The 15,875-nt window shown below is 34.1% G+C and overlaps 1 protein-coding gene across 5 annotated transcripts in view; it reads right to left on the minus strand.

Moving 5' to 3' along the window:
• LOC149807344 (YTH domain-containing protein 1-like) overlaps positions 1–15,875 on the minus strand; it is an 83,520-nt gene that overhangs the window by 49,766 nt on the left and 17,879 nt on the right. For 4 of the 5 annotated variants that reach the window (XM_089965606.1, XM_089965578.1, XM_089965597.1 and 1 more), the window contains exons 6-10: positions 14,276–14,446; positions 13,451–13,599; positions 11,787–11,841; positions 10,280–10,397; positions 3,637–3,721 (exon numbers count right to left, since the gene is read on the minus strand). In XM_089965606.1, the coding sequence (XP_089821732.1) occupies positions 3,637–3,721; positions 10,280–10,397; positions 11,787–11,841; positions 13,451–13,599; positions 14,276–14,446 (578 nt within the window). The remainder of the gene's footprint in view (positions 1–3,636; positions 3,722–10,279; positions 10,398–11,786; positions 11,842–13,450; positions 13,600–14,275; positions 14,447–15,875) is intronic. The other variant, XM_089965587.1, reaches the window with a different exon arrangement.

Here is a 15,875-nt window from a genome sequence, read left to right on the forward strand (position 1 = left end):
AGTTGTTTACCATAGGTGTTAACTAATTTGTATATTGCTTCCATTTTCATGCAAGTCCTAACAACCTTTATTTGTATTAATATTGTGTTTTGCTAGATAACCCACAAATTATCTGCCATTGTATGTGGACCAATAAGCCCTTGGCTTGTAAAGGAAGCATTCACTTTGCTTTCAAGCTGAAAATCTTTTTGATCAAGCTGTGTGTTTAATACTTGTTCATTGCCAAGAAGAGTTCAACAAATGTCTGACTACAATCCCTAAGCCAAAAAAAAAGCAACATCATCTTTGTTTTCCTACGTGACAATCCTCTGAACAAGCAAGTTTGATTCTTATTCAGTGTCAAGTAATGAAGAGTGATTATTTGACTGACAATTGCTCAGTTGTATCCTTTAATAGGTTTCATAGACTGTATGATCAAAGTGTCACTTAGAGAACTCAAAATTACTCTCCACATAAGCATCTGCATGTGACAGTAAAGACAAGGAATCTGATATTTATGATGACTAGATGATGAAGGAGGATTTCAAACTTTGTTTGGTCACCCTGACAATAATTATAGGATACTGCATTTGTATGGGAAAATATGAACGAGTTTTTCAGATGGAATACTGCACGACCTTGGGGGTGCAGTATATCCATCCGACAAAACGAGTCATATTTTCCCATACAAATGCAGTAACCTTTTAATTATATGCTCATTTTCTTATTCACCTAAGGCTTAATTATATAAACAAAATACACTACAAAAAACAACGTAAATGAATGTATGCTGTATTCCAAACTAAATACACAAGCGCAGATTCATCATTACACAACATTATTAATGCGCAAACAACTCTGCCCAGATAAATTTGAACTTAGTCGCATGCTCGATATAACTTTCGAAAGAAAATGATGTGTCTAGTTAAAATTTAAATTTGAAGTCATATTGTCAATGAATGCGCATTGCAACAACTTTTCCATTTGATCTGGAATGAATAGATTTTGGTATTTTGTTTTGATTCGACGAAAGTTTGTGATTTTGGACTGGATTCATCTGTGAAAATTGTACACAAAATACATCAGATTGAAGCAGCGTGGAAGAAGCGTGTTTACATCTTCAAGTGTGTTCTTTCATCAGCTATTAGAAATCATAATGTGGGAAAAATATGAAGAGTTTCAATTGCAATTATCAAAAAGACATTATTGAATTTAATATTTATTTCATTTTGAGTGCAGTAAGGAAGATGTAATTGCACTTGGAATATAGTTGAAATTACAGTACAATTTCATGTGTAATCAAGCTTGAGAACTCATGACATGGCTCATGTAATTCGGATTTGCAAAACTAAGAAATTACATTTTGAGGAAATTCCGGATGTAAAACTGTAAGTGTATTTTTTTGCCATTCTTATTACCAGCTAAAGGAGACAGTTTATGCCTTTATAGCTTGCATGTTACTTGTAGGTACCAAGCAATTTTATGAAATTTGATGTCTATCACAAAATCTGAACCAATGTATAAAAAAGCTAACGTGGAATGTAGCAAAGCAGTTGGTATGTTGCAGTCCATGAAACATCTGCTTTAGTTCATTCAGAAACAAATTTAATCAACCAAAACTTAGTTCGCCTACTAGGCAAATGTACATGATTTGTTTACAAAGTAGTTCCTAATACACTATTGGGCACACATGTCCTGCGTGTGGGTGCAATATGAAGGTGTGCAATATCGTAAATTATTGAACGATTCTGATAATGTAAAATGAACAGAGAAAAAATGAGCATATAATAAATAAAAATACACTAGGCAAAACAAAGTAACTGAAAGTATGCCATCTTCTGAACTAAATACACAAGCGCAGATTCATCATTACACAACAAGTATTAATTCGCAATTAAACTCCACCCAGATAAATTTGAACTTGGTCGCACGCTAAACAAAACTTTCAAAAGAAAATGTTGTTTTGGCCTACTTAAAATTGAAATTTGGAGTCATATTGTGAATGAATGCGCACGGAAACAACTCTTCCATTTGATCTGGAATGAATATATTTTGGCATTTTTTGTTGTTTCTACAAAAGTTCATGATTATGGACTGGATTTATGTGCCAATTCTACATGAAGTACATCGAATTTCAGCAGCAACTTAGCATCTACTGTTGACATCTGCAAGTGTTTTTTCCTGTTCTGCCATTGAATGTTTGAAATCATAATGTGGGGAAAATTGAAGACTTTCAATTGCAATGATCAAAAAGATGCTATGGAGTATAATGTTTATTTCATTTTAAGTGCAGTAAAGAGGATGTAATTGCACTTGGAATATAGTCAAAATTACAGTACAATTTCGAAATGCGTAATCAAGCTCTAGAACCCATGACATGGCTCATGCAAGTCAGATTTACAGAACTAAGTACATTTTGAGAAAATTCAAGGTATAAAACTGTAAGGATATATTTTGCCATTCTTATTACCAGCTAAAGACAGTTTATGCCTTGTCACTTGGATGTTATTTGTAAGGAACCTGTAATAGCTTGCCTAAATCCAAAACATTGTTATCAAAAAAGTTAACACAGAATGTGCCAAAGAAGCTGGTGTGGAGTCCACGAAACATCTGCTTTAGTTCATTCAGTTGATTTACTTCATCCACAGACAAATAAAATAAATCAAAAGTGCTGGTGTCTGCATCCATTGTTTGTTTACATTAGAAAGTAGTTATTTTATTCATGTCAGTTCAATATCAATTGCATGTGAGTTCAATATCGTAAAATACCGAATGATTCTGACAATGCAAAGTTAACGGAGAAAAAAAAATGAGCATATAATTAGATGAATTCTTGGTCTTTGAACCAGATGATATTAAATACCAACATTCATAGGATACTGTGAATCGTAAAAATGTGGACTTAAATTTCATTGTTATTAGTAAAACTTGTAGAATTAACTTGTTACAGGATTTTGTGAATTGCATCATTCTGAACTATTATTTTTATACCAGCATGTGACCTACAATTTCATTCATGGATTTATCAGATACAAGGATTTAAAATGTCAAGCATGAATTTTATTACAAAAGATAAACTGTAACTTGTTAGTTTATCTAAAACATATTCTATTCAACAAATATATTTTACCCTGGTTTAGTCTTTATTTTTCGAATCGGTCCATGTCACATTTGTCTTTTTATTTGTCCAATGTGCAAGTCTTACTCACTGATGACAAATCATCCTTTCAAATGGATCTGACTTGTAAAATATACCCAGACTAATGGAGTGGTCAAATATTAAATAGTTTTTGCAGCCCTACAACAAATTGGGGATGGGGCAAGCTAATTGTCAAGTTGACAAATAACTGAGTATTTACAGTATCAAATTATGAGAAATATGGACATGAAATTAGTACATTTAATTGTAAGTTTCACATCTGAGATCTGACCTAGATAATTGCAAATATATTTAGAAATCCAACTCATCTTTGTGGTTGTGGGATATATCTGATGCATTTGACAGTGCATGTTTTATTAAAAAGAATACTGCCATTTAAAGAAAGAAAAATCCCCAGGAATTAGTCATTTTAATTTAAGTAATGTAAGATTTCTTCCATTATTTATGATCCCATGTATAGGATATACATTTTGTATACTAATGCATGAAAACTTTACCTGTCCATCTCTTCCAATCTTGACTGGTTTGTTGTCATTCCATGGATTATGTAGATGGGTTGTTTTAGTGAAAGCAAGTTCCTTCCTGAAAGTGAAGAAAAAAAAAAACACTGTGAAAAGGCTAGGATTAACTTTCCCACCTAGCACCAATTCTGGTGAAAACTGGATAATCTCACTTTAAAGAAGATTCTGAGGAACATTGTTCAAGCTTTTGAATGGTGCTATGATAATGCAGGTAAGACACCTGGTATCCTGTCACATCATAGAACAAACTGAAGACATGGTTATATTGTACCAGCTGAATACAGAGAATGATGCTGAAAATCTGTGACATTCAGAAACACCACTTATGCCGCACTTTGCTATCTTGGTAAAATAAATATTTTAAAGTGGAAAATTCTAAGCATCAAAAGACAGCTAAAATACATGCTTGACGTGTATACAAGTTCAACTATCTTTAATGGTCTGAGAGTTATGCTATGGAAACTGTTCATGGGCAGACATACAAAGATAACAATTGCTATATCCCCCATATTACATAACTGAGGATAGGGAAATAGGCCCAAGTCCCTTGAAGTCTACTGGGAATAGAATTTCCTGGAATTCAAGATAAAACCATTTCTTCCTTTTAACTGTAGAGTGTTGAAACTATTTCTTATGTACCTATCAGCAATAACAAGCTTTTTAAATTAATTGTTGCAATACACATACTGCATGTCAGCTTGATACCACTTTCATTTAGTCCAAAGCTGACATTAGAAGTCTTCTGATGAAAACTCCATGTTATAATGATCACCATATTAAGGGAGACAAGTGACAGGATTTTCAAGACAGTCATCATGGAAACCATACTGTATGTATGACTGGCACCATTTTAATTTCGAACCAATAAAGCATCATAAAAAAATCTACTGTTAATAAAACCATGATGATTTAGCCATCCATTTGGAGAAGAAATGAGGTAACATTTTCATGGAAAGACTTCTATTTAGATGTAGAAATAAGTGTTTTCATGATGGCTGCTGTTGTGGCCCTTCTGGACCTCATAAATTGTCTTCTGGTGAAATCAACATCAATTAGAGTCTTTATAAAAAAATTCAGCTGTCAAATTGGCAAAAGTTTTAATTAAGACCAGAATGATATTGTTAGAAATCTTTTAGTGAAAAGCCCATGCTGCCATAAAATATAACAATAAACATTTTAAGATAGCTATGTTGGTGGCCATATTGAATATTAGATCAGCAATGTTTTTATTTAGCACCAACCAAACTTCACAAGAAATCTTAAGTGAAAACCCCATGTTGGAATGACCATCCATTCTGGAGTAGTGATAACAATTCTCAAGATGACTGCCCAATGAAATAAAAATTAAAACTTACATAATGTGAAAAAAGTCATCAACATCACATATCATGTGCGTGCTAAATTTGACAGATATCTGAAGCAGATTTGGACTATTGCACAGAAATGAAAGTATGGAGCATGGACTGATGAGCTGGCACACAGATCAAAATATTAACATTGAAAATGATCAATTGTGAAGAGCAAAAGGCACATTTGAATCAACAGTCAAATACAGGTACCAAGTTTCACAAAAATAAAGTGGTCCTCCTCTTGAATTACCAGTGAACAAGCAGCCACACATTCTTTACAGACAGAAACCTTTGGCACAAATACTCTATGTTCAAAAGTACCCCTCTTGGACAGCCACCCATCTAATGTGACCAGCAGAAAATATATTAAAGCAAAAACTCAAATTTATGTCTATTGATTTCGCTCAGGGCTGTTCCAGTAAAACATTTACCACCCCCACCCCTCGGGAATGCACTTTCAAATTCAAACAACCCACAACAGAAACAATTTTAAAAAATTATGATCCATTGTCAGATGTTTTAATCCAAAAACACTGCCCTACAGAAGCAGATTTTAAACATAATTTCTGGCTATGGGTTAGTGTGCGGTAGAAGCGATTTTAATATTGGGTTGGGGACAGAAGCAATTTAAATGACAGCTGGCTGGAGGTAATCTACTGAATTATTATAGATCATATAATCTACTGCATATTTTTATTTGTATTCATTTATTATAATCAATCTTTTGTCCTTTTGTTTCTCAGCCATGTACGTCTCTGATACTGTGAAATCACAAATTTTCATGGTGGTTTATTATTTGTATATGTTAGTGATCAGTCCCTTAATACCTACTAATTTAACATCCATGAATACAGATTTTATAATAGGGATTTATATTCTAATACAGAAATCATGAATTTGTATCCTTACTAATCTGTGTTTACTAAAGTGATCACTATGTTTTGCTGATTTTCTTTGTTCTCAGGCATGCTGCTTTTGATTTGAATAATAGTTAAATCTTGTATTGCATTACCTGTGTTGTCAGATACTGATTCCTTGTTATTATTTTTTCAATAAATGTTTTGGTAAACTATACATGATTTGTCAGAAAAAAACCCATTAATGCTTGAGGAAGTGATGTTGCATTATTTCTGCCTACTTTTACACTATATCATTTCTTGTAAGAACATATATTTCATTTACCGATGTCCTATTTTTATGCCAGATTTTTTCTTTCATAATGCTGTATTTGGGTTTTAAGTCCAACATTCCCATAGTCTGCATGTTCAGACATGGGTATCTTGAATAAATATAACTGGCATATTGTCCTTCCAACTTGTACATCGGACTCGCACTCAACCGATTTCCCAATGTCCAACAGACCGATATACATGAAAGTCATTGTCATCATAGCTATCACCAGCCAGTATTTGCCGACTGAAAACGTTGTCTGAAGAAAAACCCTGTTGTGATTCAGCCATTTTGGTTCCTGTGTGGTCCTTATTCGAAACATGCATTTGTAAAACTTCCATGATGAAAATAAGGTTAAAACTACCATAAAAATGCCTGTACCAGGGTCCAATGAACCATCGATTTTAGTTTAACAGCCATTCATGTTGAACCAAAGTATCGAGCTATCTGGATGTCGCATCAAGCGCTGCCAGACCGCTACTGGCAGCGTGAATTACATCGCGAAACGCACTTTTAAAGTTAAAAGTTTAATAAAAATTGCATACTGCGCACAGCACAGGTTTTATATCCATGACGTTAATGTCATTTGCTGAACACATATTACTGCTTTAAAAGTACATGAATTCATACAAATTATATGCACTCGCGTGTACTGGCATCATTTTCGGACTCAATGATTTTGTTCACGTTAGACCACCAGGAGGGGGTTAGATGTGATCTTAAATATATATTCAGCTTTTTTTCTCTGATAATCCCACCAGTGATTTCTCATTTTGGTAACACAACCCAACCCACAACAGAAGTGATTTTCCTAACCAACCTTCCACTGTCACAATGAAAATAGTTTGAAACACAACCTCCTACAGAAGTATTTTTTAAGTGCCGTCCCCAGGGGGATGTATGTTTTACTGAACAGCCCTCAGTAATAAACAGAAATCATTCAATCTGATCTAGAGCTCTTTATAACTTGACAGTAACATGGTAATGTAGAAGACAGTTTATGCCATAGTGCAATAAAAGAATTATTCCATTTTAATACTTTGCATGTACCAATGCTTCAACCAAATATAAAAATTCAGAACTTGGTAGCAAACATTATTTATCAAGGCTGCAGCTCTCTTCTCTGCCTACGCCCCACCCCCACCCCACATAATATTCCACCAGAATCAAGAGAATTTAAATGGTTCTGAAAGGCATCCAATTAATTTTTCTTTTTCTATTTCATTTACTGAAGTATATCATCAATAAAGTGGCTTGCCCTGGTTAGCACTATGCCCTCAGCTCTCATAATCAAGATCAATGGCCCCAAGTACAATGTGTTCAACTCTGGTGCTGAAATGGAGCAAGAATAAGGAGATAGGACAGAACACAGAAAGTTGAACAGAAATGAGGATACAGTCAAGAGAAGACAGAATGAAGCGGGATGACACAAGGAGAAATATTAGAATGCACCAGAGAAAACGTACACTGTACCTGGCCTCATTGCTGTGATTTCATCATTGGGCACAATATTGGTCAACTATATTTTGTGATATCATCATTCGGCATAATACATATACGCAAATATTTTTCTTTGTCCTTTTACCTTTAGGAGTCACAGTGGACTTTTTACCAAAAGGGTATAGAGTGGACTAAAACAACTGGATCAATCCAGATTTGTTACTGCGATGTGTCCTAAAGTCAGTACTTTATTATACTTGCCATGGAAAGATAGAACCACAAGTGCTGCAGTGTCATTTATATAAAAAAACCACATCTTCAATATCTACACAAACACTTAAAAAGGAATACAGTATTCAACCAAATACACATGCATGCATTAATATGTGCAAACCACCCTCTTCAAACAAAATAATAATAATAAAAGACATTAGGCATAGCTGCCAAACCCCAAATACAAAAATACTGACTGCTTGTGACAAAAATACTGATTTTCAGGAACAAATACCGATTTTTAAAATTTTAATGCATATGTAACTATTTACAACATATACAACCATCAGTAAAGTAGAACAGTGCTTTACATAATTATTTAATGTCAAAGATGCATGTGTTGTACATGTTCCATTTGGGTGCCCATTCAGAAGGTGCAAGAGTGCAACACACTCAGACACAGGCTGTTTATAGTAGCCTTTTCCACACCTTATTTTTTTCCCAATCATTATCTATTTGAATATATCAACTTTCATTGATAATCTCAATTCTGTGTGATTTTCTTATCAAACTGTTTTCCTTCTAGCATACAAATAATCCTGTGCGATTTTACTGTCTGGAAAACTTGTGCGAAATAAATCGCCAGCAACACCAGTAACTGAAAGAGGAAGGTTAATTTCCAAAAGAAATTTAATAAACCGAATTTCAATCAAATTACATCAAGGTTCTCTCTGGTATTTATATATGTCATAAGTTCAGGCTGAGTTGTGTATGATGAAGCAGCAAGCTGATGGGTTTTTTTTATAGCTTTTTCATGCTCTTTATTTCATGGGCGCATCCATGCCCAATAGCGAAATCTCCTTTACTAGATGGTTTCACAAATCTAAACAAGACGGCACAATTGTCCTTCTAGTTCTGTTTTCTTGTCTTTCCTGGATAAAATTCTGAATGTTCTGCTTTCCTATTCAACATGATTAGAAGTTGAATATTACGAAGATGAGATACAGTGACAACAGTAACTGTTTGCAAAATCCAATAAGGCGGATAAAGACAGGCAGTGTAGCCTCGATTTTGAATGAACCAATCATTTTGTAGAACTGTATTCCTATATACATGCGATACATTTCTATCATAATGAAACCGAGTGCCCGTTCTAAACTGAAAATTGCAAGACCTTTTTTAAATAAATTTTTTTGATAAAAAAAAAATGTGCAAAAAAAACGTATATCCATATTCAGGTCCAAAATACAGGATAAATACGGAGAAAAAACCGGACACTTGGCAGCTATGCATTAAGAGCACACATCTTGTTCCCTGCATGCTAACTGTGAGGGACTGCCGCAAGTATAATGATGTATTTTTTAAAACCTACTACACTCAATGCCTGCATGCTCCATATGCCTTAAGTTTGTGTGTTAAATCAATCCCTGAAACAGATCTTATAAACACTGAAAATAGGCAATTTTACCATTGAAACAAAAACAGAATGCAAACAAAATGCAGTCTGAATGCAAATGGAATGACTGCATTTGAAGAAAACATGAAATTGTAAAATAAAACAATAAATGATAAATCGTAACAAAACAAAACTGCATTTTATCAATGCATTTTAAAACCATATGTATTTAAGAAGTTTTTTTTTTAAAAATGATGGCAGAATAGCCTGCATACTGACTGCCAATGTGACATCACTCAGTTATGAAAAGAATTCAGAAGTGATGACTGTAAAATTGTGTGTGTGTGTGTGTGTGGAGAGATTTGGATTTTGTTAAGTAGCTTTTAACAATTTTCCAGTCATACCACTATGATTTCTGCAGTATGGCAGTTTATAGTGATGTCTAACACTGGGCCATCATGCTGCAGACATGTATGATGATGTATGATGTCCCATCAATTTACATTATCCTTACACCAGGCCGACCAGTCCTAACACTAACCTCTTAACAATGAGCGCCAAGTGGGGCAGCTGCTGGTACCATTTTTATGTCTTTGGTATGACTCAGCCAGGTTTGAACCCATGACCACATCTTTATTAAACTCTATCACATACCACAAATTGCAATCTACCTCCAAGATAAATGTAAATAAATGAACACTATTTTAGCCTATTCTCCACATATTAACCCTGATAAGGTCTGCCCTCAGCTCTCATAATCAAGATCAATGGCCTCTTTGTAACAATGTGAAAGCCTTTGGTGCTGAAAAGAAGCAAGAGTAAGATAGGAAACAAAACAACTAGTAAATTAAATGAGACTAGGGCTGAGAGAAGGTAATGTATAGTGGGAAGAGAACAGAAAAAAATAATTCTGAATGCACCATAGACAATACACACTGTACATAGCCTCAGTGTCATGATGTCATCACTGGGCAGCAAGATAACAATAGCTGTGCAGGATACAATCACTGCCATTTTTATACAAGGAGTTAGGATACAAACATGAAACTACCTGTTGACCCAGTCCAACTTAAAAACTCCACTGAGAGCCCTGGCACTTAGTCCTGGAGGCAAGACCCATCTAATTGGAGGATGGTCATTGGTCGACTCAGCTGAAAGGCGGGCAAAGCCTGTCAAAGAGAACAGACCATTGTAAAACTTTCCACAAAACAAGGTTCCCTTTAAGGGATTGACACTCTACTGGGCAAAATGAATTTCCAGGAATTCAAGATAAAAGCATTTCTTCCTTTAAGCGTTAAGCATTACAACATTCATCAATCATATGATTTTAAAATTAGCTGCTATGATGAACATATTGGATGTCAGATGGAAACCGTATTCATTTAGAACCAAGCAGTTACCATCAGAAGTCTTAGTGAAAAGCCCATCTCAACATGACCATCTACTCTGCAATGGCAAGATTTTAAATACAGTTATTTGTGGAGATCACACTATTATCAAGATGAACATAATGGGTCAATTTGCATCCTGACCAACAAGACATTCAAAGATGTCCTCTAATATAAAACCACATAACATGACTTTCCATTTTGGAATAGATAGCAAGATTTTCAAGATGGCTGCCATTGTGGCCATAGTGGATATTAGATCTGCACCATTTTCATTTAGGACCAACTACAAATAAGTCTTCTAGTAAAAGCACAATGTCAATAATATCAGGCATATTGGAGATCAAGTTTTAACTCCTTTCAATAAGAATCAACTAGAAACCAAAAGAAGCCTTTCTGTGAAAACCGCACGCTGATATGATCATTCATTCCGAGAATTAGGGTCAACAAGATTTTCAAGATGGTTACTGTGGTTGTTTTTCTCGATGCCTAAATGTGAGTGAACGAACTAGACCAACGGATTAATGTGAATGTAAAGTCTCAACACAATCCTGATGTAGTTGAGGAGTTGTAGTAATAATAAACATGCTAATGGATAGATGGCAATGGACAAAAGAAGAAAAGCCATCCGATAAGCTCTTTTGGTCTATAAGCAATAGAACAATTTTAAGCCATTAAACTTTCTTATAATCTAGTTTATTTCTTGTTATAAATGGTGAAACAGAAAGGCGTGAAATGATTTTTATGGATTAATGCATAACAAATTTTATATTTTTGATAGAGACGCATGGAAATAATGTCAATTACCCCTTGCATTAATCCATCAATTCTCTACATTTTTATGAAAGTATCTTTGTAGATACATTTGTATCAATGTATAAAGTATCAATGTTGAAAATATATCAGAATCAATGAGAAGTTTTAAGATGTAACAACATTAAAGTGTTTCATCATAATCTGATAGTAATGACAAATCTTTTTGCTTTAAAAAATCATTGCTAGATCATCTAACATATTAACATAATAACAAATCTAACAAGTTGACACGAATATCAAAATCATGGCACATGTTTATCTTTTACCCATATCAAGAGAATAGTACTGCATAATTCTTGGATGTGAAAATAATGTAACCAAAGAAACATACAAATATCTGAATATATAACCTACCTTGAAACTTTCCACTCTCTTTCACTGAGAATATCAGTATCACATTGTCACAGGCCTGAAAAGAATTTTCAAGGACATTTCAAGTTTGAAGTCTTTATATTAACATGCAGACAAAAAAAATAATTCCCCTCTCCGAGTTCATTAGAATTTTACCACAACTTTAAATCAAACTGGAATTTCAGACAAAAAAAAATGCTGCCTCTTTTCTTTTAAACACCAATTTTTAATTTAGTAAGCATTCTGTGCAGCTATATACATCTGATGGAATAAATCATCTATTAGACCACTTTAAATAAGTTACCTCCTCTAAATCATTAACCCCTGGAGGTTTTTGTCGTTTTTGCCTGAAATATGAGTAGGAAACACATTTTGGGGGCTATTTCTGAATATATCCTAATACATCGACTTGCAAGAGATTTCCCATTAACCTAATGCCTAGTTGCGTTACAAACATCGTTTTTCATTGGCTATTTCATTCATGCAGAGCAGAAGGGTAAAAGGTTTTTTTTTGCTTAACAGACCCATCATTTTTATATCGAGACCACTCTTTATTCCAATCGCCCATCTTATCCTACCTTTTGCAAAGGCTCACATGTCTGTGTGCAGTTGAGAATAGTCTGCCTTAGATCTGAGGCCAAAAAGTCTAATATCCGGACACAAAATCGGATTCCGACTACAGGTGAATTTTACTTGGAAAAAAATTGGGTACAAAAAATTAGGTTTTTCCCTCTGTATTTTGTAGTGCAACTAGAACTTCCAGATTATTTGCTATCATTGTAGAACTACATCTGTCTACCTTTCTATAATACCACCCACTTTTGTGTATCATACATGACCCTGACACTACTACCTCCTGCCACGTAAACATAGCGCCAGGAGTTAATGAGTTAACAGAAAGCCCAAGCATTTTTAAGCCCTAGTTCAAAATAAGTTTTTACATAAACCAAAGTGAAGGGAAAATAAAATAATTCCACTGAATATTGTCTCACTTGCTCTGCCATATATTCCACAGAGCTAATCAAAAAGTGTCATCCACTTGTCCATAACAATTAAATTTTGGACAATTCACTTGTTTGAACTGCCTTGTCCCTTGTCGGAAAATTTCAAAAATTTACACTTTTTAACAGACCCCCCCCCACAATAACTAATGTGTAACATACTTATTTCTTCAAAGGACTTCATTTTTCAGTTTTAAATTGTCATGGTATCTTATACACACTATTGATTGCTCAGATAAAGTATCATCAGTATTTCCTTCAACAAGAACAATTCAGACCTTTCCTAACTTCTCAAAACCTGAGTAATACAACAAAACTGAGCCAATTGCACAAACATAATCACTGCAAGATGATATATAGGTCATTAAGACTTACTTTCACCCACAGTGAATAGTACCCTTTAAAATAGTCATATAAAATTTCATGACTGTATATACGAAAGTTTCAGAAATGCTAAATTAAATGTTACAGAATTAAAGTTCATACCTTTGACAACAGTGGCATTAAATAAATGATCCCTATGTCATGCTTAAGCACTATAGACAATACCACCAAATAACCACAAAAAACATGCAGCTTTTTAAAGCAAAAGAAATCAGCATGAACATGTAAGACAGTAGCAGTTTCAGAGTAGATTTTAAAAGTACTCCTTTCAATCACACTTACTTTGTAAGCCTGGTTGAGCCTGGATTCATTTACTGGTGGCGTGGACCAAACTCCTTTTGCTTTGGCAAGTGCAACATTTTCATGATTGTTACTCTTAATGAGGTAGTACCTGGCACCACGGAAAAGGTACTTCAGTTTAGAATTTAGACCTGCAATAGAAGATTTTCTTGTTGATTATGTCAAAACAGCATGAAAAATTACACAAAAAATGATGGATGGGAATTGAACTGTGCAATGTTTTATGATTTTTATAAATTTAAACCTAAAACTTCAATGGAAGATCACTATGATACTACTGGTGTTGCCTCCAGCAAAGCAATATACATGCATCCATGTATCTTCCCACTTATGCATAACAAATCACTTTTATTTCAATAAATTTAACAAGCAAAAACTTTGCTGCCTATTACACTCATGAACCATCGACTACTACAACATCAAACACTGTCATGATGCTTAATAGTGTATATTATAAAAATATGAAAAAAAAATATGAAAGAAAATTTGGACCACTGCATAACAAGAGCTTACTATATGCAAAGATGTAAAGTTTCCTTTTCAGCATAGCTTTTATCCTTATGTATTTCTTCATCTATTCATAATAAAGAAATGATTATTTTCAGAGCAAACTACTACTCTCCACATCAGGCAAACTAGAAAGACTATTAGGAGACTCAAGAGTCTACAATCAAAAGATTGTGTAAAAATTCACTTTATGTGCAAAATTTCAAGCAAAATAAATGGCCATAAAACTAAATATTGAACTACGTTGAAATGCATGGTTTTTAAAAACATCACACAACTTGCGGATGAAATAATTCATACGCTGTGTTTCAGATTTATCACTCTTATCATCACTTTGATCATCGCCTTCCTCGTTTTCTTCCTCCTCTACATCTTCCTCTTCTTCACTCTGTCTATCCCACTCAATAGGAGAGATGGCACGCTTAGTGGCTTTCTTTATCCCATCTTCACCCTCACATTCACCTTCAGATTCTAAAATAAATTGTTGCAATGAGAACAGTACATAGGGAAATTATTTTATTTGTGCCTGTTTCTCCCAAATATTCTATTCCCAGAATGGTTCAAGGAAATCATCCACATGGCTTAACAGCTGACAATTCTACTATGCAAGTTTATATAATATTATAAGAACACCACAAAGGTCAATTATCTACCAAGCTATATATCATGTTGATTTACTCTTTACCACATACAAAATTTGTTGTAAGGATAATGGCATAATTAATATGCAGTCTCTTGCTCATAATCAAAGTTATCTAAAGTCATTATGTGATGTGATTTGGATTTTTAACATTGCTTTAACAATTTTTTGTCATATCGCTACAATGTCTGCAATGTGGCAGTTTATAGTGATGTCTAGCACTAGGACATCATGTAGCATGATGTCCTACCCAGTCACATTATCCTGACACCAGGCCGACCAATCCTAACAATAACCTCTTAATGCTGAGCACGAAACGAGGCAGCTGTTAGTACCATTTTTTGCACGTCTTTGGTACAACTTGGCCAGGGATCGAACCCACAACCTCCCACATCCGAGGCGGATGCTCTAACCACTAGGCCACCGAAGTGGTTCAAACTTATTTAATTGGCATTTAAATATTACCCACAAAGAATGTTGTTTGGAAAGAAAATGTAACCATTTATACGACTTATTAGAAGTTTATAACTTCAAAATATTGATTAAAATTTCTATGCATATCTACTGTAAAAAGAGCAATATATCTACGTTTCAGTTACCAATTTTGATCACAACTTTTTTTCAAGTTCAAGAAATAAGGATCAATTTTTCGGGGATATTTTCTGGTTTAAAAAACGGGATCCATGCCTGACCCCACGTTAAAGTGCATTCACAAGTTATTGAGGAAGTGGTGTACCATAATTTTAAAACCAGTGCAATAGGAAACATTAATAGGTACTAATCTTACTCATAATCAAAATCATCCAACATCTTAATAATATATGTCTTTTGAACACGTCTGACCAAATCAGAATTATAGTTGCTAGAGTGTTGACAAACAAATTATTTGGAAAGTCACATAAAATATGCATCAAATTCATTTATAATCATAATCTACCAAGATCATAATGACATAGCTTGATCAAAATCGAATCAATCTTTAGAGTAGTCAAAAAATCTCCATATCAGATACAAGACCCTCTAACAGATAAATGCATGGGTCTTGGTCATAACAAAAAGCATCTCACATCATTACAATATTACCCTATTTTCTAAGTCGATTTTTATTTGCCAACATTTACAAATTGGTAGACATTTTATTTTACAAATTATTAACCTCAGCAAAATTACCAAATAATGAAATGCATTAGAACATAAAATATGCAGACAATAAGTAGCAGGGGATTTCTTTACAAGTTTTTACATTAAATTTTACAAACA

This window comes from Sinohyriopsis cumingii, chromosome 1 (genome assembly GCF_028554795.1).
Source record: "Sinohyriopsis cumingii isolate HCF-2022 chromosome 1, ASM2855479v2, whole genome shotgun sequence".
In the NCBI taxonomy this organism is placed as follows: domain Eukaryota; kingdom Metazoa; phylum Mollusca; class Bivalvia; order Unionida; family Unionidae; genus Sinohyriopsis; species Sinohyriopsis cumingii.